The 26934-nt window shown below is 39.4% G+C and overlaps 1 protein-coding gene across 13 annotated transcripts in view; it reads right to left on the bottom strand.

Annotated features, from left to right (window-relative positions):
- The window catches only part of NFIB (nuclear factor I B), a 224834-nt gene that overhangs the window by 77467 nt on the left and 120433 nt on the right, over window positions 1-26934 (bottom strand). For all 13 annotated transcript variants that reach the window (XM_063129245.1, XM_063129248.1, XM_063129254.1 and 10 more), the window contains exons 3-4: window positions 11142-11195; window positions 439-507 (exon numbers count right to left, since the gene is read on the bottom strand). In XM_063129245.1, coding sequence (XP_062985315.1) covers window positions 439-507; window positions 11142-11195 — 123 coding nt within the window. The remainder of the gene's footprint in view (window positions 1-438; window positions 508-11141; window positions 11196-26934) is intronic.

The following is a 26934-nucleotide window of genomic DNA, read 5'->3' as shown; positions in this document are numbered from 1 at the left end:
AGGCACAATCCTATGCATGTTAAGACAGAAATAAGTCCTACAACTCACAGCTCTCCTGCCAACTGTGGAGGCTGGGAGGTTTTGGACTTGTTATTTCTATCTAAACATACATAGCATTGTGCCCTTGATGAACTTTCTCGATTTCAATTTGGGGTCTTTCCCAGCCAAATCCAACTGCACATACACTGAACTCTATTGGCCCTACAAGCACAGTTTTGTAAACACACACACACACAAAAAAACCATGACCCTCATAAAAAGAGAATATAACCTTTTGTTAATATAGTCTATTTAAACATCTAGAGATTAGGGAGAGGAGAGAGTTTCACAAATATCTGTTCAGAGCAGTGTTGACTACATTTTAATATTTGTGTTTGCTTTGGAAGTACATTTAGATTTCTAGAATATATGATACATTTTAAATAAGAAAAAGCTTACTTCTAGACACCCGCACCAGTTCTGATACATTGAAGACTCCAGATTTTACAAAACTATCCTCAAGATACACTAGAAGGAAAAACAATGAAAGGTAATTAATAGATTTGGAAACACATTCATTCATACATCAAATTTAAAATATTAAATGAGAGTTTAAACTAGAATAATACAGTATTAAATATTTGGTATAGCTGGTAATGTATACACCATCCCAAGCACTCTGCTCTACAATGCAAGTTTGATTCCAAAGGTGCCTTTGAGTACAGGAAGGTAAACACAATATGTTCTAGCACCAAGAGAATTTGGTGATGAAATCTAGTTAGTAAATCCACCATGACTGTGTACTTGACTTCCAGCTGTGCAGGAGAAAAACATTTTATATCTGTAATCTGCCATAATTTAGTGGAAGGCAGTAAAAAATGAGCAATAGAAAGCTCTTGCTAAATTTGAACATGAAAAACAATTGTTGTTAAGTATATATGTCTGGTGACACTGTTAGCCTTTGGGTTCTGACCTCTACTGAGAACAGCTTTTCAATTTTATATCATATTACACTGAGTACAAGGGAAAAGAAATACATTTTGCCATACTGTGTGGTAATTTTTGGTTAAGTCATTAACTCATAAAAGACATTTAAATAAAACCTCTTGGTATTTAAATTGCTACAGTCTGATGGTCAGATTCTTCAGTATTTAAACCTGATATGCAATGTCACTGAATAAAGCCTCATTTTGCTCAATAGATAATGTCATTTGGAATAGTGTAATTCACTAATTATTAGCACTGCTAACTTTAAAATCTGGTGGAGGAAACGAATCTGCCTGCAAAAATCTGAACAATGTAATTTATTATAATCAGAGGGTCAATCAAATGAAATGCTTCTATATCTATAGAGCAAAGAGCTGGGAAAGGTTAATTGCATTCTTTTTAAAGGAGGTGTGAAAACCCCTATTTTAATACTACAATTATGAGTCTGGTGTCATTGTGAATACTGGGCAAAGACCCAAGTGCTGTGTGCACCCATCTCTAAGAGACAGGTTTGGAGCAAGTTGTCATAACACAGCTTGTGAAAAGAAGTACCTGAAGGTATATTGACTTTCAAACATGAATGCTAGTGGTTAAAAAGTAGATTTTGTTCTATTCCAACATGTACCAAATGACTAACTGCAAATCATGAAAGTTTATGATATAAAATATTTCATGTTTCCAAGGCCCAGTTCTTTCAGAATACTTAATCACTGCAATTCTTTGTGTTAAAAGACCTAGTTTTTCAGTTAAATACTTAATACTCCATGATCATGTAGTTACAAATCTTTAGTTAACACATTAAGCATCTTTCAATTTAATTATACTTTTATGAATATAATTATATTGTTTATTTTCACATTCCAATGTCTAAAATTGCCTTCTAGTATCATGGAACACCATCTTTAGCACAGTAGACTAGCTCTTGATACTACACAAATCATATGGAACTGATAAGGAGCGAATCAAAGCAAGAAGTAATCAAACATTCTATCATAAACTGGGTATCTTACTGGTCAAAAGGTATTGGCCAACTGACCAGTCAAAGATCATCAAATTATGGTCAAGCATTTTTAACTTGATATTTTTGCTAATTACAAAAAAAAATTAGTTGAGTGGTATTGTTAAAATCCATAACAACCCACATTTCAACAACAATTCACATTTTAACAATAATCCACATCCAACCTTGAGTATGGGTTGTTGAGTTGTGTGAACCCAATTACTATGTTGCAACTCTGAAACTCAGCACAAGGTCCTAATCCTCTGCTCTCTTTCCCAGCTCCAAGCTTGATAGGTGGGAGAGTGAAGGTGACCTCTGAACACCTCCAAAGCAACTGCTGTAAAAATCACCAAAACCCTCCCCAGGCTACAAGACTGGATGAGATATTGACCTTGGTTCTCATGTAACAGCAACATCCAATGGCAAATCATGGTTTAATCAATCCACAATTTATGGGAATGTGTGCTACATGCAAGCCTCTTCCAGTTTATATATTACATTTCTATACTGCCCAATAGCCAATGTTCTTAGTTTGCAGTAACAACCTAGGTTGTTAGTGTGACATCCAAACCCAGACACTTTGGATTATTTGTGGGTTAGACAACGCAAAGTTAACCTAAGAACAAACCCATGATAGTCCAATGGTTCTATCATATGTGAAAAGCCCCATTTTTAATTATTTAATAAATAAATTTGGCAATTTGTTTTCATATCAGTGAAGCCTACTAGAAAGAGTTTAAAGCCCAACTATTTTTTAAGAACACCTTATGGTAAATAAGGTTCTCTTTGATAGTTCCTACCCATGAGCATTCTTGGAACAATCCACTCTATCAAATTCAAATAAAAGTATTCAGCAAGTTGCTGCACTATTATGGAATTTCTCACATCTGGAGATTTGTCAACAACAAAGCAAATATAAGTGTTAATTTAAACATGCAAAAATGAACATGACACAACCCATATGGGAATGCAGGTACGGGATCACATGCCTCACACCAAAAAAAGTCTAACAGAAGGAATGTTCACACACCATGGATAAGAGTTCTAGTCTAGCCTTTTCTCCAATGAAGATATATATACTTTCATCAGAGAGCAATTAAAAGTTTGATTCTGAATGCCTGAACTAGTTCTGAGAATGTTTTAAGAACATAAGAAAAGCCATTCCAGAGAAGAACAAACATACAGTGGCCGACCAAGCGACCATGGTAAGCCCATATGCAGGATATGAACGTAAGAGTACCCTCCTATCCATATTACCCAACACCTGGCATACAGAGGTATATTGCGTCTGATACTGGAAGGCACTATATAGCCATCAAGAGTAGTAGCCATTAATAATCTTATTCTCCATGAATTTTAAATCTCCTTTTAAAGCTGTCCAAATTGGCTGGTATCACATCTTGTAGTAGCAAATGCTACAATTTAACAACTTCTTTCTTTTACCTGTTCTGAATCTCTTATTATTCCGCTTCCTAAGATGACCCCAGTTTCTAGAACTATGACAAAAAAACTTCTCCATACCCATTTCCTCCATATTATGCTTAATTTTATATACCTCTATCATGTGTTCCTTTATTTGCCTTTCCTGTGAGCTAACCAGGCAACTTCCTGTAACCTTGCTATCCAGGGTCAAGTATACAGAAAGGTTACAGAAAGCTGTGCAGCGTGGAGCTACATGGGAGCTGTAGTTCCCCGGCTGCCTCAGGCTCTAGCTTTACACAACTTCTTTGAACTTTCTTTTTTGAACTTTCAGAATTTTCTGCACATCTATACTTCAGCTATGGGGCAGTATGGAAATAATAATAATAATAATTATTATTATTATTATTATTATTATTATTATTATTAGCTCAAGTTTCAGTCTAAATATATATTTATTTCTTACCCGCCTCTCCCTCTAGATCGAGGCGGGGAACAACACCAAATACAAAACACCATAAAATACATAAAACTGTTTAAAAACATATAAAACTAATACATTTTAAAAAGGCATCTTAAAATTCAACTGGGTAGGCTTGCCAGAAGAGATCAGTCTTTTTGGCTTTCTTAAATGCGAGAAGACTATTAAGTTGGCGAATCTCTCCCAGCAGGCCATTCCACAGTCTGGGAGCGGCAGAAGAGAAGGTCCTCTGGGTAATGCTTGTCAGCCTAGCTTTTGCTGACTGGAATAAATTCTTCCCAGAGGACCTGAGTGTACAGAGCGGATTGTACAGGAGAAGGCGATCCCGTGGGTAGCTTGGACCCAAACCATGTAGGGCTTTAAAGGTAATAACCAACACTTTATACTTTGCCCAGAAACTAATTGGCAGCCAGTGAAGAGATTTTAAAGCTGGTGTAGTATGGTCACCCCTAGGTGTACCAGTTACTAACCTGGCTGACATATTTTGAAGTTACACTACTGTAATTCTTATATAAGATGATTTAAACGTTATAAACATATAATTTAAAAGAAATCCATATCCATTACAGTACCTGAAACTGTAAAAATCACAAACGGAATCTAAAGTGTTAAAGGGTCTTTAAATATTTATTTATTTATTTATTTATTTAATTAATTAATTAATTACATTTATATACCACCCCACAGCCGAAGCTCTCTGGGCAGTTTACAGCAATTAAAAATGGTAAACATTAAAAGTATACAAAATTTAAAAACCATCAAAAACATAAAAACAGTATAAAAAAAAAAACCAGTTCGTAAATAATAAAATGCTTTAACAGCAGATTCAACTAAATATGACGGAGAACCTTCCGAGATATTCCTTCAATTCTTTCAATACTGACAGGTTTGGAGGGAACACTTTCACTTTCAAAATCCATCACAGCTTAATTTTTTATAGCCTGACGAGAGCACATATATGGCTAAATATATATAGGCATATCTTAAAATAGATCAAGATAACACTCCGTTGACACAACTGCAGGTCCTGATCCATTTATTCCATGTGTTCACTACAATATCTATTTCCAGATTCCAGTATTATATTCATCATTGCATGTTTAAGCAAGAGTCAGAAGAGCTAGTTTTAGGCAGAAACTCTTTCCCCCCACTCCTATTACGCGGTTTACCCACATGAGTGTAAGCTGCAGGGCAATAAATAACGTTCCCATCTGTACTTAGAATCACATGCAACTTGAGGTAAAGTACTGATTGCATTTTCATAAGAGATATAAAGACAAAGGCCTCATCTACACCAAGCAGGATATTGCACTATGAAAGCGGTATATAAAAGGCAGGAGCCACACTACTGCTTTACAGCAATATTGAAGTGCACTGACAACTGTTGGGGCCCATGGACTCATACCATATACCTCTTTCATCCCGCTATATCCTGCTTGGTGTGGCTCCTGCCTTTTATATACCGCTTTCATAGTGCAATATCCTGCTTGGTGTAGATGAGGCCAAAGACTACCTGCTACTATATATAGATTAACTCTGGAGCTGAAAAGTACAGTTTAAATTGTAAAATGCTTCACCAACCCGTTTAAATAGGTAACAGGAAATTATTACATAACATGTATGGCCTAGCCCAAAAGAATGTAGCTCTTCCAGTGTTGCTGTCCATAAAAATATTATGATAGATTCTTGGGATCCACAGCCAGAGGAGATATTCTAATTCCAAAGGGAACATAAGCTGTTTTGAGTGTGTGTTATTTTATTCTCTCTTCTGCTGTCACTTTAGGGAGACACCATGGGATGATTTTCTTGGAGTCAGTCTTGTACCCAAAATTAAGGTACTGGGAGTGGGCAACAGGATCATGCTGCTCCTCCCATACCATATTATAGAAGGCAGCTTTCCCCAACCTGGTGACCTCCAGATGTGTTTGGCCAGGCTGGTTGGGGATGATGGGAATTGTAGTTTTATATGATCTTTTGTTACATTTTATGATTTTAACTGTTGTGAACTGCTCAGCTATTGGGCAGTATAGAAATGTAATAATAAATGCATCCATAATAGTCCAACACATCTGGAGGATACCAGGTTGGGGGAAGGCTGATCTAAGGCTAGGGACTGCCAGTTTGTTTTTGTTTTTTAACCAGGATTCTTAATTAGGCGGTGAAGTTGGTTAGAAAACTTCTCTCTGGGAAACTGTTTGATATACTTGAAATTTAATTCAGCTACTCTCTCCTTTTGGATATTTTGAAGAGAATGCAAAGGAATAGCTATTGCTACATTTCCAGAAGCTATTACATTCTCTTCTTATATGAACCTACACAGGGCCTTGCTAGACCTACCTGATAATCCGGTGGGGAGTCGGGGCGAGGCCGCGCTGCAGCTAGCGCAGGCCGTCGTCCCTAGCTAGACGTAACACACGGCGGGGTAAGGGAAAGCCCCGTTGCGTCGGCCATTTTTTTAATTAAAGGGGCCATGTGCGTACCAACGGAAAAGTAAGGCTTTTAAAAAAATAAATAAAGGGTTCCCCGCTCTCCCTGCCCCTGATTTCCCCCCAATGTCTGATGCCCCCCCTGCCCACTCGCTTGTCCTCCCCCCGCTTGCCATGTCCACCCCCCGCTCACTGACCCATCCTCCCCCTGCTCGCTCACCCGTCCCCGATCTCCTTGCCCTGGCCCCTGCTCACTTGCCCGTCCCTGATCTCCTTGCCCTGGCCTCGTTCTTCCTCTGATGCCCCCTTGCCAGCCCACTCGCCATGCCCGCCCAATCACCCATCCGCCATGTCCGATGCCCTCTCCATGCCCCCCCGTGATCTCCCCACCCTGGCTCTGCTCTTCCCCCCCATCTCTCCTGCCAAGTCCGCTGTTTCTCCCCCGGCCCCCATCTCCCCCCGTGATTTCCCCCCCGCCCGATGGACACAGCGCTCCGCTTCTCCCGGCTACTCGCGAGTAAGCGAGCAGCCAGGAAAAGCCACAGAAGTATCCACAAGCGGATCCGGTTATCCGAGGTCAAGGGAGGCTTTAGCCCGGCCTGACCCGGGGATCCCCTCTGCGTCATCTGCACACACAGCAGGGAGCCCGGGCCTCGCACCGGGCTAAATCCTCGTCTAGCAATGGCCACAGTCTCTCTGAAACACTAATATTTATATGTAATCCAGCCAATGAACAGCATTAAATTAAATACAGTGATATTTCTCAGCTTACAGTTGATAAAACCAAAGTAGTACTTTAAGTAACGTGCTACTCTTTTTAAAAAAAGTTTAAATACCAGGTTTTCTTTTAATGCTCATGCTTTCAGTTTTACTAATAGTGCTGGCCACTTCTTTTTCCTTTGCCTGGCAATTTTCATTATGTAAGGGAATAATCTACAAGGACAATTAGAATGACCGTTTCCCAACGCACTTGTACAATCAAATGGGTGGAGGAGATTAGGAACAGAATGTGCTGTGCCAACCACACCAAGCTTTTTGGACTAGCAGGCCCAATGTCAGTCTGTGTCAGATGTGCTGATTCAGCACACCTGACACTTGTACATCTTTCTGTTTTGAAGCACACCTAGTTTCTCCCTCCCACCCCCCATTTTCTTTTCTTGGTAATTCTAAGGTCCTGAGCACTCATTTCTTCCCCCTCCCCCTGGCAGAAATCTATGCCTTTTACAGCGGCATACCAATGTAGCTAGGTCCATGCTGGGTAAAATCCTGCTTCTTATGTAGCTGTTAAAGTCAGAGTGTTTCAATATTAAAAAAGAAAAAAAATGGCCACCTGGTATTCAACATTCCTTAGCTTCTCAAGTCTAAAGTTCTCAGGATGAAAAGCAAAATAATAATAATAATAATAATAATAATAATAAGCCAGTACTCTTGCAGAAACATTTTATGCTTGTACCCACTGTGCTCTACTAGTAAGTAAGAGCTGTACTCATATAATCAATACACACAGTGTATTTTTAGGAATAAATTATAAAGAACTCTAAACAACTTTAGTTAATGTTCTTTTGTTTGGCACAGGGTATTGCTTTTCCTCCTTAGTTAAGAAGGCAAATTACCAGACACCCTAAAGAATGCAACAGTCTGGCCAAACAGAGAGAAACCAACATTCAATGCCAACAGCCTCGCCAACTGCTAGTACGCAGTTTCCAGGCTTTTTTTTTCTTGGCAAAGCTCTTGAGAAGGTGATGACATTCCAAAACTATAGCAATATACTCTTCCAACATGCTGGCTTCATATTTAAGATGCAGATCAAAGCTAGAAATAAGAATGGCCATGCTAGCATAGAAAGTTGACTGTCTACCAGTCTTGGAGGGGAAGAGCACTCCAAAACATTCATTCCAAAATCTCTGTGGCCCGTCTAACCAGTGAGTATATGGTGTTTACTATTTATGCATTTCCCTCTTCAGTCATTATAAATATTTGTATTTTCTACCCTTCAGCAATAAATAATAGGAAGCTCCCACAAGAAAATAATGTGTCAGAACTTCAGGGTATCCTCTAGAGCCTAGACTAATCTCCCCCTAACTCTCAAAGTAGTGAAGGACAAGGAAGGTGAGCAAATTCTTTCTGGTAGTAGTCTTATCTGTTTTGGAATTGCAGCTAAGGGGGAAAACCTCAGCATTCAAACTCCAGTGTACTTTATAGTCTGTTTCACTCTCCATACGTCAATGACAGCATTTTACAGCTCTATTTGGTGTTTCAAATAAAATTCCATTTAGAAAAATTATTAGAAAGCTGATAATTTAGCAGCTAATAATTTAAAGCAAAGCTGATGCTTCACCAGACATTCCTGGACAAGGACCATAGCACATGCTACAAGCAGAAAGTCCCAGGTTCAGTAGACAGATTTGCATGGAATACATTTCTCTAGTTCAAAAACAACGGCACTCACTACTCGTTCGTTTGGGGGCACAATTCAAAGTGCTCTTTTTTCTCTTTAAAGCCCTCTGTGGTTTGGGATCCAAATATCTGAAAGAATGCTTTTCCCAGCATTAACCTGCTAAAGTTCTAAAATCATCTTGGGAACCCTTCTCTTAAGTCCTACCGCTTTCTTAAGCATAGTGTGTAGTGATCAGAGAAAAAAAAGCCTTCTCTCTCGTGGTGTCCTGGCTGTGAAACCTACTCGCTTAGAGAAGTCCCATTAATTTGCCCCATTGATTTCAATGGATCTACTCTAAGTATGACTAATGGTACACTGATCGGAAAGCCTCTGGAGAGTCTTTCTCAACAGAAGCTTTGAAGAGCAGCTTATAAAATATAAAAAGGATGAGAGAAGAAAAAGTAACTAAATGCACCTTCCCTTAATAGTTTAAGAACCCTATTGACAGAAAGGAAACCAAAAGTTAAGAGTTCCTTCCCATCAACAGACAAGGTTGACCAAAAATAAAGAACATTAAATTCCTGTCTCTAAAGTGAACTTCTGGAATTCTACCACCTACTAATAACAAGCAAACAGCTCTTTTTTTAGAATGACAAATAGCTAGATACAATGGAGTTACAAAAACAGCAAAATCAAGGAGAAGTCTAAAATAACAAATTTGGTATACTGTTTGTATTGCTTTCTCACATTCTTACAATTTACTCACGAGGGGGAAAAGGGAACTGCTCATTACATAGCTGAATAGTGTTAGCCTGTTGGAGCAAAACAATACAAAGAATGAGTTTTGTGCACCTGAAAGACTAACACATTTATTGTGGTATAAGCTTTTGTGGATTAGAGTCAACTTTATCAAGGGCATGAGATAAATCTGTTAGCTTTTAAGGTGCCACATGAGACTGTTGTTTTGCAGAAATGGATAAACATCAAGAAGGTTTATGATTTTTAGCTCTGATGTCAACATTGTCTCTTCTGGCAAGTCCACTATTTCCTTCTATTTTTATAAGTTGCTGAGGCAATTTACATGATAGGAGATGCATACACTAAAGAGTACAAATAGGAAGAGACACTTTTACACGTACAGAAAGTAGTTCAATGTGGACATGCAAAGTGGGAAAGATGGCATACACAACTTAAGCTTAACCAGTATTTCTTAGGCAGTATCTGTATCATTCCGCTAGTGCAAATGTCAATTCAGTAGCAGAAAGTATATTTCAAACTATGTGCAAGAGGAGAGGCCAACTAAAATTATCCTTGCACAAGTGCAGTTGTAAAACAGGTAAACAAGCACTTGCACAACAACAAAAATCAGTGGAGCAACACTATAGTGCTGTTTGAGTTTGTGGAACAACCAAGTGCTGCAAGTCTTCTGCAAGTTGTATTGTTTGAACGTTGGAGAAGGTACACAGAGACAATTATTCGCTTTCAAACTTGCAAAGAGTTCATACTTCATCTTTATAAACAAACAAACAAAAATGCTCTGAAGCCTTACTAAATTATTTTTTTCACTTATCTAAACCTCATTATGGATAATAAAACTGAATGAAGACGGGTTCCTCAGACTGCTGTAGTTTAAAACTTCATTTGTCTAAAATTCAGTAAGGATGGCAAGCCTGATCACTCTTGGAAGGGTGCTGCTACAAAAAAAAAGCCATGTCTCATATAGCCATCAACCTCATCTCTCTTGAAAGTGGGAGATGCAACAGGGACTCTGCATCATCACACAGGGGAAAATCGTGTTTCCTTACCGTTTCTTCTCCACCTGTGCGTTTGTCCCTCAATACTTCCTCTTTCAAAAGAGGAAGTAAGCAATGTGCATGTGGCCCATTCAGTGGCCAATTTTGATTCCACTGCTTCTCCCGCACACAGCAGGAGATAGCGGCAACTTTTGTTTCAAAAAATAAGCCAGACTTATTGGTTGTTGGTTTTTTTGTCACGCGAAGAAGACTACAAGGGACAGGAGGTGCGCGGGACACGGACAACATCATGAGAGGGACCTGTGAAAATCGGTGAGCACCCAGCAATGAGTGTGCAATAAAATGCTCGTCTGATGACACCCTCTGATGACGATATCAAATTACACGCAGTACAATACAGGAGGAGACGATCCATCAGATTTCCTGGACCCAAGCGAAATTTTATATAGTGTTACTAAGTAACATACTTTGAGATCCAGCTTCTTACTCTAGACTCTCTTTCTCTGACCGGATTTGAAGAAAATTTTCTTGCAGTTAATGGGATCTTGATAGCATTTGCTACTTCACAAAAAAATGTAATAGAACTAGTGCTTATCCTAATCACAATTTTGTGTGCCAGCACAAAATAGCTTGCTAACCAATTATACAGTCTATTAACAGTACAATCTTTGTTCTCAAACAATGCTCAACTGCAAAATGGCCTAGAACTAATTTTTACCTGGTGGATTCTTGGCAGGATCATTGTGGCTTGGACTTCCTGATTGTCCAGAATCTACAAAGAAATTGAAGAAACATATTACCAATTTGGTACTGATTTGCTGTTACTATGTCACTAGTGTAAGGGTTCATTGAATGGGATTACTTGGTAAAATGAGAATACTCATTCTCATATCTTTCTACAAGGTACATTATTTTGTCATGCCCTGTGACAAAGTTGCATAGCAGCCACATATACTTGATTCGTCTTTCATGACACTCTTACATGGGGGGGGGGGAAATGCAGTATTCTTGAAGAGAAGGGGGGGAAAACTATAGCATTTCAGAGTTTAGAATTATAGTCATGATCCCAAAGATTGTAAGGATGCAATCCTATACACATCTAACTAGGAGTAAGACCCACTTACCCCAATGGGGCTTATTTCCGAATAGACATGTGTACAATAGTGCTGTAAGAGACCAAATATTCAGATGGAATTCTCTCTAATCAAATAATGCATATTTAAACATAGCCATAGAATCAGGAAGAAATATCATCCTTCTAACCATGTATGCATATGCAGTGTTACAGTTAGCAACTCAAGAATGAGAAGAATATTGTACCTGTACTTTTGGAACATTTGATGCTGGACTCTGTGGGCCAGCAGAAATGGCAATTGTGTAAATGCATCCTTTATTGTGTAAATGATGTTCTGGAGCATCCTAGGAAACATAGGGGGTGGACAGGCAGTTTAACTTTTTCTTCCTGCCATGGTCCTGACAAAACTCTCCTCTCTGAAGATAGTTACATTTCAAGAGAATTTCCCATTTTGCATAACAAAAAAACATGTTTGTTAATTGAATTTATCTAATATGGTCCTATCTAGAGCAGAGATCAGGCCAAATCCATCTCCTGGAAATTATTTGAAGGCTCCAGTAGCCATCTGGGAGGCAAGAAAGTTATGAAAAGGACGAGAAAGTAAAAACTGAGTAGCTTTTTATTATTATTATTATTTAAATGAAGTAGAGGATACAGTATAATAAATTCACTATAGATTTTAAATGCAATTATCAGGAATTATGATGATTGTACCCACACTATGGCCTTAGCTAGACCTAAGGATTGTCCCAGGCAAATGGAGGGGTCGTCCCTGCCTGCTACCAGGATCCCCTGTGTGTCATTTGGATGCACAGGGATGATCCCGAGATGACCCCAGGATATAGGCCTGGTCTAGCCATGGCCTAAGCTATATTTTTATGAACCGCCCAGGGAGCTACGGCTATGCAGCAGTATCGAAATGTAATAAATGAATACATTAATGAATATTCCTAAAATAATAATAAAGTGCCAAAGCAGAATTACTCCCCCCTACACGTCATATTATTATTATCTCTCTTTCTTGCTCATGGCAGTTTTTCTAGATGAACATGATGGGCTTTGCCAAGTCATGCTGTCTTGTACTGATTCAGAAGTTTCCTGACTAATAAATATATTTTAAGTATGACTGCTTTCTGGATGTTGGTGTAGATGTATTTTGGTAGCCCTAATTTCTGAAGATTTTCTGTAAAAATGATGTGATGCTGCTGACTGATGTGACTGGCAGAATAATTGTAACCTTTTCCTGTTGCCATAGTTTTTTAACTTCCATAGCCAGTGGTGTACATATTTCTCTCTTTTCCTCTTCCTTTTTATATTTTTCTCTCTTTTCCTCTTCCTTTTTATATTTTTCTCTATTATTATTTATTATTATTATTTAATTCAAATACACACACTGTAACATATGCCTGTTATTGTAATATATGCACTTACATTGTTAAGTGTAACCTGGGTAGGATAGGGTTAATAGTATGCTAGAGAGTGAGGGGCATTCAAAGATTGTATAAAGGGAGAACTGACAGATGGCTTAAGGATTGAAGACGCAACACCTAGTTAGTGGGGCGTGTGTACAGGATTTCAGAAGGGGCAGAGTAGGTAGGGAATTTAGGATCAAGCATTCATGATATTTTAAATAAATCTTGTTTCGTTTTTGTTTGTTTTTTAAATACAAACTCCCACATGTTAACTGACTTATTACACTACCATTATTGAATCTATTTCCATATTACTCCTCCTGTAGTTGAGTGAACTAATAACGCATATTGAATGTCTCTGGAACCCAGAGAGAGAAAGAGAACGGGCTGAAGCTTGAGTGTCAGTGGGGACAACTGACCCAAGTGAAAGCAGGTGTTCCTGAGGGGTTTGCTTCTCAGAGGTAGAAACTGAAGAAGGGTGGAACTTGGACAGGAATGTCACACGCACCATTTCATATTTAATGAAAATTCTATGTAATAGAGATTTCAACTGGCATGGAAATTTAGTCGGTTTTCACGTATTACACCTGTGAATTTATTAGTCAAATTATCAGAGATGCCAAGGTTTTGCCTTCTTGGCTTAAACTAAACATGACGTCAGACCAGTTTGATTAAACCTAGGTCTGCCTTAATCATGTATCAGGTGGAGGTGTTTCCCCCCCCCCCCAATTTAGAAAACAAAAGGGAGCAGATTTTCTCTCCTTCCTCTCTCTTCTCTGCAGTTCACCATCCCAGATACTTTCCTCCATTTGGGGAGAAAAGAGTTCAAGGGAAATATGCCACTGGATAGAGGTGGAGCAGAGCCCCTTACCACTCACCAACATGCCATTTTTGCCCTTAAAGATCAGGTTCTACTTCTACACACACACCACTTCATACTTCAATGGGGCAAACTCTGGATTAAGGAAATGGGTCTGCCCATCTAGTTTCAGATTTCTTGTTTAAAAGAGGTGGGCAGAAACAGAAAAATGTCCAAGACACTGTTTCAGAACAAAAGTAATATCTTTTGTTTTATTTCTGGTCCAAGAGGAGAAAAGAAGAAAAGGAACATCATTTTTATCCAGCAGCAGTTCTGAAGGAATGGCAAGTCTGGAAGCTCTCAAGTCAAAGAGACATTGTGGCTTCCTATTAATCTGGGAGCCACGCAAAGTTAGACAATTAACCAATGTGCAATTCTATTATAAGCTATGACAAGCATTTTAGAATTACTTTCTACCTACGTTTTCTGTTATTAAATTGTAACGAGACGATATACCGTTATATAGTTTCAGGAAGATCAAATATAGGATAGAATATTAGCAAAATGTGTACACTTTTCAACATCATATCAATTTACAACTGTAAGGATATGATAAGGGACAGGAGAAATAGAAAGGCAGCATAAAATCAAACATCATTTCCTTCTGTGTCTATGTTTGACAATAACCATTCATCACTCTTTTCCTAATTATAATTAACCTTCAACTTCCGCAACCTGCCTGAATTCAAATTTCCCAGAAGTGACCCAGAACAGTTTTCAATCATCTTGATTTCAGATGACATAACGTAAGTTACCAATTTCAGCTTTAACACTGCATAAGATGCAGAGCAATTCTATGCATATTTACCTAGAAAAAAGTCCCACTGAGAACTGAAGCTTATTCCCAAGTATGTGCATAAGACTGAAGCCTAAGAATGCAATCCTATTTAGACAGGAAAAACTCCTAGTATTCCTTCAGCCAGCAATGCTGGGTGGGACATCTTGAGAACTGTAGGACTTTTTGACCTGGTTCACAAGATGTAACAACTCACCATGGTTAGTCAGTCAAGGTGGGTTATTGTGTCATGTGAACTCAGGCCAGTTTCTATAGAAGTGTTTATTTTTCATAAACAAGCCACCCTAGAACCCATAGCTCATATCCATAGTGGTTTGTTGTGTCATCTGAATCCAGAGTGTGATTTTATCATGGGTTGCTAAGAATGGTTAATGAGCTGCCCGGCAGGAGCAGCAAAAACCTCTGCCACTCTCACGATCATCCATTCTCAACCATCCCTTCTCAGCGCCCTCTGCCCATAACCCTAAAAATCATGATGAAAGGACACCAGAGTGTGTCCTGAACATTCACAACTTTTTCTCCTGTGCAAGAACCCAGGAGCGAACGGCTGGTGCATTACCATTTCTGTAATTATCCTCTCTATCACTGCTCTGTGACAGCTAGCAACGAAGAAATGTAACAAGCAGGGAGGGGAAGAAATGTAACAAGCAGGGACCAGCTCGAACTGGTCAGAATGATGCAGCCTTGTATGCCCATTTCCATGAACACCAACCTGCAACAGAGGAGGCCCACCCCCTGCCTGATAGGCAATCTAAGGATAAGGGTTGCAATTACGCTGGCTTATGCCTTATGAAAATGATAAATAGACTTGATTTAGTCATTTTGAATGGTGGTGTAAAGGGTGATATGAATGGGGAATTTACCTTCCTGTCAAGTTTGGGTGCATCAACGATTGATTATATCATAGTCTCTTATAATTTGTTAAATAAGGTGACTGGGCTTAAGGTCACTCTCAACCGATGGTCACTCTCAACCGTGTTGAGAGTGACCATCTACCCTTAATGCTATCCCTAAACCTGAGAAACCTTAATGTGCACACTGAACACAGTTTTCCAATGATGGAAGAGGCAGAAATAAGATCCTCACGGATTAGGTGGTCTGCCAAACTGGACAAAGCAACATCTGAGATGTTATACTCGGATTGCATTCTCCACCTTAGAGATGTTCTACTAAATGCAGTATCCCCCGAAAAAGCAGTATCATTATACCAAATATTGATCTCCTCCCTTCAAAATTGCTTGAAGCATAAAAAGGGTAAACAACTACTCTCCTTGCCCAATAAATCTAAAAGGTGGTTTGACCAAGACTGCATTGCTTTAAAACACCTCTTAGTTATAAAAGTACAGGCAGTACAGGGAACAGAATCTTCCAGTACTTCCTAAGGAATGGTTTGAGCACAAAAGGAGATATAAAGCTCTGATTAAAGATAAAAAGAAGCAAGCCCAAAAGGAAGCATGGCAGAGTTTAATAGATGCATCGAGGGCGGGTGATTCAGCCACCTTTTGGAAAGTTATTTCAAGGGGTTGGCCAAATATAACAGCTAGACCGGAGTATCTTATCCCTGCTAAAGTTTGGGAATCCCATTTCTATACTATGTATGCAAGTGGGCAAGTTTCCCAATAGTTTCCAAGAGCTCTAATTAATAGTGCTCCCGAGTGGCCCCCTGTATCTGTTTCTGAAATAAATAACCTTATCCTGAAACTTAAAGAGGGTAAAGCACCAGGTGGAGACAACATCCCTCCAGAACTACTTAAAGCCAATAAAGAGTGGTGGGCGCCAGTTTTGGCAGCCCTATTCACTTACATCGATCATTCAGCTTGCATCCCAGAAGATTGGGGACTTGCAATTATCATCCCAATATACAAAAAAGGGAAAAGATCAGACCCTGCAAATTACAGACCCATCAGCCTTTTAAGTATAATCAGTAAATTGTATGCCAGCCATCTTCATGAAAAACTAGTTATGTGGCTGGATCAAGAAAACATTCTAGAAGACGAACAGGCAGGATTTAGGTCTGGGCGATCTACTATTGACCAAGGCTTGGTTCTCCAACACCTGGTTGACAAATATGCATCAAAAGCTAGAGGAGCTCTCTATGCAGCCTTTATTGATTTCAAATCGGCCTTTGACCTAATTTCAAGAGAGAGGTTATGGGAAAAATTTGAGGATACAAATATTGATAGACGTCTCTTAACTCTCATACGCTGCTTATATGAGAACACTTATCTTCGGATAAGTTGCGATCGGGTGGGACACCTAACTGATCAAATCCCAACTTTTAATGGAGTAAAGCAAGGCTGTATACTTGCACCTACTCTTTTTAATTTCTATATCAATTCATTAGTTAAAAGTGTGAGGGAAGTATGTTCCCATCCCCCAAAATTGGCAAATAAGCCCTTGTCAGTACTTCTGTATGCCAACGATGCTGTGCTGCTTTCCTTAACAAGTGTAGGACTAAGACGTCTTTTAAAAGCGTTAGATCTCTATTGTAAAAATGAATTACTGTTGATTAACCATCTTAAATATAAGGTTATGGTTTTTTCCAGAAGAAGGTTAAAGCATAAATGGCAGATTAACAACCATCCCATTGAACAAGTTTCATCCTTTAGATACTTGGGTATAACATTTCATTCTTCTGGCTTATGGAGTTTGCAAACTAAAAATGCAATTGAGAATGCACAGAGAAGCATCAAGGCTCTCCTCTGCTTTTTCTATACGAAAGGAGGCCAATATATTCCCTCAGCCATTCAAGTTTTCAAGGCGAAGGCCATCTCCCAGATGTTATACGGATCACAGTTGTGCGCATACAAAAATTTTGCCCCCTTTGAAGTCACTCAGACTAAATTTTTGCGTTCAGTTTTGGGAGTCCCAAGTTGTGTTCCAAATGTAATTGTCCGTTTAGAGACAGGGCAAATTTCTATTGAGGCCCGTATATGGATCCTTAGGATTCATTACTGGCTGAAGCTGATTTTCTCCCCAGTGGGCCTGGCCAAACTGACATTAATTGATACATTCCAGACAAAATGGAAAACTACGCTATATGAAAAACTGAGAGTTCTGGGCTTCTCACCAAATGCCCTAGTTGCTCTTGGTTTTGAAAAAGCTAAAATGACAATTCAACAAAGTATTTGGGATATAGAATTGCAAAATCATTTGAGTTTGGCTTCAAGGTATCCTGAATTTAGAGATAATGGGAGGATATTTGCTTATGCAAAATATCTGGTGGACTTGAATATTCCTAAATTCAGGAAAGCTTTCACTCTGGCCAGTTTTAATGTTCTACCTTCAGCCCTTTTGGATGGAAGGTTTGGAAATGTACCCTACCAAGAACGGGTATGTCCCTGTGAGATGGGTAAAGTGGAAACAGTAGGCCATGTTCTGCTGTATTGTTCCTTTTATCAAGATCTATGCCAAACATTTATAACCTTTATCCTGCAGCGAATTCCCGGTAGATCAGATGAATACTACATAAAACATCTTCTATCGGATCAGAATCCTCAGATTACTCTAAAAGTGGCCAGTTTCTGTGCGGCTGCCATAAACCAACGGAAATTAATGTTGAAGAATTTTATTGCACCTTAGACTAAGGCTGAGACTGCCACGTTTTATGGATTTTATGTATGTATTTTATTGTATATTGGGGGTTTTATGGATTTTATGTATGTATTTTATTGTATATTGGGGTTTTTAATATTATTGTGATGATGTTTTCTGTTGTGCTGGTCTATGACCGAAATAAACAAGCTAGCTACAAGCGGTGGGGGGGGAGCTGAAAGCGAATGGAGATAAGACACTTTGCCAGTGGGTGCTCTTACTTTGGGAGTGGGTACACTTACTTTAGTTAAACATGAAGCAGCCTTTTTTTTAAAAAAAAAAAAGTATTCACTAGCTTGCAATGTAAGTGCTGAATTGAAAGAAGGGAGTATGGGGTTGCTTGGCTAAATAACAGAGAGGTGGAGGCACTTTGGGAGTGGGTGTGCTTCCTTTAATATAACGTGAAGCTGACTTTGGTTTTTGTTAAAAACATTGTTCACTACCTAGAAAGGAAAGCCCCAAAGTGGAAGAGAGGAACACGTGGATGCTTGGCTAAATATTGGAGAGGTGGACATGCACAACAGTGAAAGTTCCAGGGGAAAAGCTGGCAAACAGGTTAATAAGGACTCAGAAAAATTAATTCCATTTGGTGAGCTGATGAGGGGTGGGGGTGGGGGTTCTCTTGATAGCCAGCAACCCCAGCAGACCAATTGCAGAAAGGGTGCTGATATAGGGACTGAGGCAACAAGACAATCTTCCAAAAAGGCACCTGGGATACATGCTGGAGCCGGTGGGAGAGCTGGAGGGGAATAAGGAGGAGAAAAAAAGCCATGGCAGGCTCAAGTACCGTGGGGGTTGTTCAGTGAAAACCAACCCATGATGGTTTATTCATGGAATGGCTTAGCGTGACATGTAGCGTGACATTCCCCTTTCTGTCCAAACATGCACAGGACTTCACCCTAAACAGAACCATAGAATATTTGAGTTGGAGGGGTCCTATAAAGCCAGTGAGTCCATTCCTCTGCTCAATGCATACCTGACAGATGGCTGTCCAGCTGCATCCTGAATGCCTCTAATGTGGGAGAGCCCACTACCTCCCCAGCTGATTGGTTCTATTTTCATACTGCTCTAATTGTCAGGAAGCTTAGCTGAACCATCATTTCTTTCCTCGGTCTTCTAATGTGCACATACCTGAAGAAAGCTTTTTTGTTGCTTTTAGCATCCCTCTCTAACCTCAGCTCATTCTCAGCTTTAGCCTTCAGGACACCATTCCTGCACTTCTGTGCTATCTGTCTGTACTCTTCTTTTGTGAATTGGCCTTCTTTCCACTTCCACTTTTGTGTTTTCAGTTAATTTGTGAAGCCACATTAGCTTCTTCTGTTGCCTTTTACAAAATATATTCTATAGAAAATATTCATGTGCTGCCCTCATTGAACCAACTTTTTAGTTATAGTTTAAAAAGCTGCACAATATTTCATTTCATTCGGTTTATTTTTAAAGTCACACAAAAGTGTGTAGCATTGGAAAATTGTGCAAAGGCTTTCTATTATATAGAAAATGTATGGAAACTTCTCTTTTACCCTCGCTACTCTGAAACTACTCTCACTGCAAATTTCAGCTAGCATACTAAATACCAAGACATTATTTATTTATTTATTTATTTATTTTATATAGCACCATCAATGTACATGGTGCTGTACAGAGTAAAACAGTAAATAGCAAGACCCTGCCGCATAGGCTTACATTCTAATAAAATCATAATAAAACAATAAGGAGGGGAAGAGAATGCAAACAGGCACAGGGTAGGGTAAACAGGCATTGGGTAGGGTAAAACTAACAGTATAAAGTCAGAACAAAATCAAGTTTTAAAAGCTGTCTCTTATGACAGACATATTGGCTGTCTCTTTTTCTCACTGGATGCTTGCAATATATACCTATTTTATTCTAAGTATTTGCAACAGTGTTAGATTTTAGAGAAGGCTAGCTTCACAACAACCTATTATCAAGGTTGAGTGTGGGTTGTTGTTTAACCATGGGCTGTCGTTGCTGTGTTATGTGAACCCAACTGCACTAACAAACCATGGTTTGTTAACCATTATCAACTCATAGAGAACTCATGTTTTGTTGCTGGGTTGTGAACTGTGGGTTGTTCATGGTTAACAAACAATGGTTTATTAGCATGGCTGGGTTCACACAACACAACAAACAATTGTTAGATGACAAACCACACTCAACCCATACTCACCCTTGAGTGTGGGTTGTGTGCTTTGTGAAGCCAGTCATTCTCTATCTCCTGTCAGACGTCTACCCTGCAGGAGTCACTATGAATCTAACTATGGCCATGGCTAGACCTACCCAGTCTAACATGACAGAGGGGTTATAATCTGATAATATTGTTATCATGAGATCACCCCCTCTGTCTACATGGGACGCACAACGTCCTAGAAGAAAGAGGACGTCACACCCACCATTTTGTTTTTAATTTTTAAAGGAGATGGAGCGCACAAATGCTTGTGTGCAAAAGGTTAGTGTTTTTTTAAAAAACCAATTTCCCTGCTCCCCCCACCCCACCCCCGTGCCCAGCTCCTCGCGGTTACTCGCAAGCCGGAACAAACCGCGACGCCTGCCCACATGTTCCGCGGTCTCCCAAGACTGCGGAAAAAGTGGGATTAAAGAGTACGGCAATATCCCAGGAAAAGGGAGGGATCATCCCTCCCTGCTCCGGGATGCCCTGTGCGTCATGTGGATGCACACGGACAATCCTGGGGCGTTCCCCGGGATATCGCCCCGTCTAGCTATGCCCTATGTAGATGTCCCTTCATTATGCTGCTGCCTACCTAAATGAGTAACCTCAATATTAACCAATTAGTTGTAAAACAAAGTGATTAAGCTTTAGTACTTTAAACCCAATGATTTAAACACTTTTGGTTATATCTCTTCTCCAGTTTTACCAACACCTTTTATAGCAGGAGCTTATCCTCCTTTCACCGTCACCAAACTAGCCATTGTCAAAACTGTTAACTTTACGACAGAGTGTTTTAATTAAGTAAATAAAGTTTTGATTTGTAATCTCATTTAAATTAACTGACTCAGCCCTTGCTTATTTTTAACTGCCCTACTTGAGAAGCAGAGCAGCAGAAGTAGATTGAGTTTTCATATACATAAAATTAATCGGACTCCAAAAAGTTATTAGGATGAATAGCTCACTAATAATACCTTTCAGTTTTGTGCTTCATGTATGGATTTTTTTTAAAAAAAAACCCTCTTGCTTATTAATGCAAAGTATTTCCTAAGCTGTTGATAATAACCACATGTTATTTTGCTGGAACCAACCGTTTCCAACTGATTTAATGAGATACATTTTTGCTAAGGTATTTTTAAAGGTTTTTTTTTTAAGTTAAACAGATTTATATGTCTTTCAAGGATCTGAAATAAGCTTCCCATCTCTCATAATACTGGATGATCTTTTCTTTGACATGTAGTTTAAGAAGAGATTTACACAGGTCTCCTGCCACATGGAGATGGCTATGAAATAATGAAGTTTCTTTCCAAAATTTTCTGGAATCTGTAGGAAAATGAGGGATTGATGTTTAATCTTACCCATCTGGGAAATATCGTGTACTTCAACTATACCCTAATATATGGGCTCTTAGAAATGAAGAAATATTTTCTATTCAGGTATATGGTACAAAGGAGAATCTGTGACATGTTTTTCAGAAAACGAGAGCTATCATGCTGAAAGACTTAATCAGGAGGAAGGAAGCAAATGCCTAGAAAGACAAAGAAAAATGAGAACATTCTGTTTTCAGGTGCAGTATCAGAAATTTAGCTGAAACAAACCCCTTTTATGGGATTTAATTAAAAAAATTCACTTAAAACATGCTCATGCATGCTGAAAGAAACACAGGAAACACTCTTGAATCACGAAAGGCCATTTTACACTTTCTCGTGAGGATGCTGCATGAGAAAAATGAATCAAGTCCAAAGATATTCTTCAGCTCGCACAAGAGGCTGCACAAAAGTGTCTTGAACCTCTAGTGCAAGCAGAAGCATGAGAACTGCTATAGAACGTTCCTATTATAGCTCAATATGAACTCTTCTACAGGCTGTAGTGCAACCATTTTCAGAACAGCATTAAAGGCTCTTTTCCTTCCGCTCCCGGTTCTTTGGATTCAACTCAAACAATATATGCTCATTTATACAACTAATATGCATAGCAGTACAACTGGTCCTCTAATGATATGTATTATCTTAGATTCCCCTTCCTACTGCAGCCCCCACACCACATCCCATGCCTGGAGACGCTTTCCAGGGACACAGAGCATTTCAGTGTGGAGGAGGAAAACCGTGTTGTACAACTGACTTTCACTCATGCAAGCCACTCTTTGCAACTGCTTGATTTGTTTTATTGCAACAATCTATACCTCTTAAGAATACAGTTCTACAGTTGCATCTTCTATCTTGGGATCCCCATAAAACGATCTCCCAAAGTTAACCTTAGCAACAAAATAGTCTTATGCCATCTTAAACACTATTCCTTAGGGTCAAACCAGACATATACATGTTCCTTAAAACACCCATTCACCAGTTTTGCTATAAAGCAAAGATGGGATGGTAATGATGAACTTTTAACACCAGAAGAAACTCACAGAGGGTACAGTGTGAACCCCACCTATCACCACCTTAAAGTCCAGTGCTTTAAGATGATTTCCCCAAGGTTGGGGGAAAAGTCTTAAAGCAGTGGAGTGATGGGGGATGGGTGGATTTTGCCTTCGTTCTCTACATGCTCATTTTATTGTTAACACCCATCCCTACTTTATAGCTGAACCACCAAGCACATGTTTAATAAACATGTGCACAACTTGTTTGGACCCTAGTCTACAAAAGTGTATGCTACAGTATGTCTTTAAATTATCACACAATTCGTTGTTTTGTCTTTCAAATAATCATTGATTGTTTTTCACAAGGTCCCCATGAAGTAGTAATTTGCAAATGAGATAAATCTATGGCATTGGGTGATTATAAGCACAGCATTTAGTTACCGGATGCGCTGGAACATACACTGAATTCTTTTTTCCACCCAACGATACCTTATGCCTGTAAGATTGTAATTCTCTTTTCTATGCTTGTTCAGAAAAAGGTAAAATGTATACTCATATTGTCCAATTAAGTTTGATTAATGTATTGTTCACTGTATTTTCTTAGGGGTGTGTGTTGATTTTTAAGAACAAAAATTTACAAGAAAATTACCTTATTACAATTTCTTGGTTAATTTACAACACAGAAATACACTGGTACTGAAAACGACAATTAAAGGCAGCAAAGTTACTGCATAAGCATTTGGGCTGTTTATGCCTATTAATTCAACCTTTTAATGTCCTTTCATATCTACAACAAAATATGGGTGGTCCCCAAATATTTTAAACATTTGAAAAGTATGTTAAATAAGAGGTAGCAAACAGGGTTTTCACAAGACAATAGGAGAAAGGGGACTACACAACAAACACTATCAAAACATCCTCTCATGTCTCCCTTCCCCCAAGCCACTCTAGTAGTCTTGGATTACCAGGACTTCCTCAGCACTTGTGACACACTTGAATTCACCTCAGGACCACTGCTTCTTGACACACAACGTGTCCCAATCCAATTTGTCAGGATTCAATAGAATCTCAGTTGTCTTTACAGATGCTTACCACCAGGGCCGGTGCCAGACTATTTGGCGCCCTAGGCAAGGTGAGCTACTTTCACACACACACACCCAAAAAATGCCAACTTTGATTTTTAAGAACATATGTTTCCTGGAAAAAATAAGAAGCACAAAACTTGAAACTGCTAAATTTATTTTAAAGTGCAAGAAATACTTCATGCCAATTATAGCAAACAAATTGGAAAGGAACGTCTATGGGTCTAAAATGCATTATTTAATAGGAATATCACCTCCAAATCATCCCCCCCAAGTCACATGCACGCGCACACACACACTCAGCATCACTCACTCCAAACAAACACACGCATGAAAACATGCATTCACTCAAAGACCCCATGCACCCCATTCACCCATACATTCTCTCTCTCTCTCTCTCTCTCTTCCGGGCACGTTCCGGAAGTACGAACGTGGAGCCACCCCACCTCCACCCCAGAGTCCCTGGCTTCGCTTCGGCTGGGCGCCATCTCGCCTGCCCAGGCCCATCTGAATCCTTGGGCCGGGCCAGCTCACAGCCAACACGTGTGAGTGCTGCACTGTGCCCGGTGGCCCTCTTAGCTTGGCGCTCTAGGCAGCCACCTGAGTGGCCTCTATGGTAGCACCGTCCCTGCTTGCCACTTTCTTCTGTCCTCTTCAGCAACCATCCATCCAGCCCCAGTCCCATACAAAGCCTTAATCTAATCTAATCTAATCCAATCCAATCCAGCCTCTTCCAATTTTGTCTAGGTTAGGGGAGGCTGGTCTAATCTATATCTGTATCCTCTACAACTAGATCACAGGCCTCAACTGTCTTTTGCCTCAGCCAGTACACCCTGAAGCAAGAATGGGGAACTTCAAACCTAATCCAGCTGTCCTGACGCCCAATCCAGCCTTCTAGGATCTCCCAGAAGACCACACCCCCTCTCCATTTACCCCCAATGGATTCCCAGCTTTTGCATGTTTTTCTCCCATACTAAATGGTTGAATTGTCTCTCCTAAGGCTTAGTTACTGGTTGTAAGGATGTAAAACAAAATATGCTAGTTTTTTGAAATGGGGCTCTCAAGAATTTTTCCAAAACTGAATTCAGCCCTCAGGGTGAGAAAGGTTCCCCACCTATGCTTTGATTGCTCCTTCTTGCACTGGATATAACCCACCAGATTACCTAGGTTAGGTTATAGGCTGATTACCACCTGCATCTCCTTCTGTAGATTGTTAAATTATGACTGAAATGAAAGCAGGGAGGCTCCAGAAAGAGAGAGCTGCTCTGGTTGCAAAACAGGGGAATGTAACAGAATCTGTGATAAATTAAAAAACAATGTCAGAAGGAGGGAGATGGTGCCATTGGACTCTGAAGCTTCTGGATCTACTACACAGTCTTTGTTGATATTCCATTCTTAACATGCCAACTAGACCACTAAAATGCCTAAGGTAAGCTTCACTCTAGATACCTGGTAGTGAACTATCTCCTTAATAGCTGGCTCATAATTGCCTGCTAGCTACACTTCAGGAAATGCTGAGTGGTTAGTTTGTGCATGCTAACTGAAAAGAAAGAACACTAAGCTGCAGAAATAAGCAACGTATTTACCAGGAAGCTGTTTTACAATAAGTTACAGACAGACAACAGAACACTGAAATGATTGTGCACGTCAATTCCTACGTTTAAATTTTATTGATGATTACCCAAATTAACTTTAAAATGTAATCAAGATAAACACTCCCAGCAATAAGATCAAAAAGGGCAGTGTTTCTTGAAATATGTTCCAAAGTCCACAGTGGGCATCAGCAGCTAATCTTATCGTTTCCAAATTCTTACTGAGTTGATCATTTCAAATGAAAATGGTATTAGTTCTTTAAGAGCTGATTTTGCATAACAGTTCATCCCTTGATGATGACAGAATCAAGTGAGAACATTTTAGTGAATAATCCTCCAGAGATAAAACACTACAGAGAGAACTTCCATATTATCTTAAACCTAATGCTTTCCCCAATGGTCATCCAGCTATATGAGCCAGACTGAAAAGTAATCAAGTGAAAGCATGGATGTGTGAATGGGTTCTAAGATTCAAAAGAGTGATATCAATTAATTAAAGTACAACATCAGTGTAGGAAAAAAGGCCTATATTATTCAATGCATTTTGAGAAACGGTTTTTTCAAGGGAAGTGTTATCAAAATTAAAAATTAAAGAAGGCAGCTGGAACTATTTAACTTCTCAATACTGACAGCCACAAATCTTCCCCATCGAATATGCTTCTGAAATCAAACCCCTTCAAAAGCTCAGTTTGAGAAGGTGAACACATCAAATTGCCTTATTTAATTCTAAAGGGAACGTGTTTATAAAGAAATACTTTGGGAATAAGGAGTACTGTCTTTTTCTATTTTTGTCCCGTACATTCCTTACAGCTGTCTGATTCTTCTCGTCTCCATACAAGATTTACAATTTGTTTTTATTATTTTTTGGTTTTTTGCACCTTTTAGTGTTCTGAAAGATACAGGATCCCAAGCTTGCCAAGTGGATTCACAAATGCCTGAGCATTAGACAACTTCTCAGCAATATTTAGTCTAACTTGTTAATTGGGAAATTAGCCTGATCTTGTTCCTTTCCCCCATCCTTACTGTTGCATGAACACAATATCACTTCCTGATTCCTGAACCTGCTTTTGGCCTTAACTTGTGCTTCTTTCTTTGGAATGGACAGAGTAAAGTACAGGAACTACTTGAAGAAAGATGGTAATATTACAATGTCTTCATGCAGCTGCAGGAGAGATAAGAAAATAAATGTTAAGATTCCTTTAGGCTCCAAAACTCAGAGGGTGGGAGACAACTAGAGACAACTATGTTTTTACCTCATATTCTACAACACGCTTGCACCTACTGTGTAGTAGAATCCTTTGGTTTAATACAAGCCCTTATTCAGGCATTCTACAATGGAGTACACTAAACACATGAGGAGGGGGAGCAAGTTAGTCCTGCCCACCACCATCATCACATTTGTCGCCCTGTACTTTGTGAAGATGAGAGCCTCCTCTATCCGTGGGAGCTCTTCATTAGATCCAGAATACTATAAAGTCAGAATAACTCTGGAAAACCTGTGTTCTGAATTGTGCAGAGAGCCTCCACAGAGGCTCTCCTACTCAGTATGTCAGCCACCAT

Source organism: Elgaria multicarinata, chromosome 6 (genome assembly GCF_023053635.1).
Source record: "Elgaria multicarinata webbii isolate HBS135686 ecotype San Diego chromosome 6, rElgMul1.1.pri, whole genome shotgun sequence".
Taxonomy (NCBI): domain Eukaryota; kingdom Metazoa; phylum Chordata; class Lepidosauria; order Squamata; family Anguidae; genus Elgaria; species Elgaria multicarinata.
Note: the sequence above shows the minus strand (reverse complement) of the source record. Positions and strands in the feature narration are given on the sequence as shown.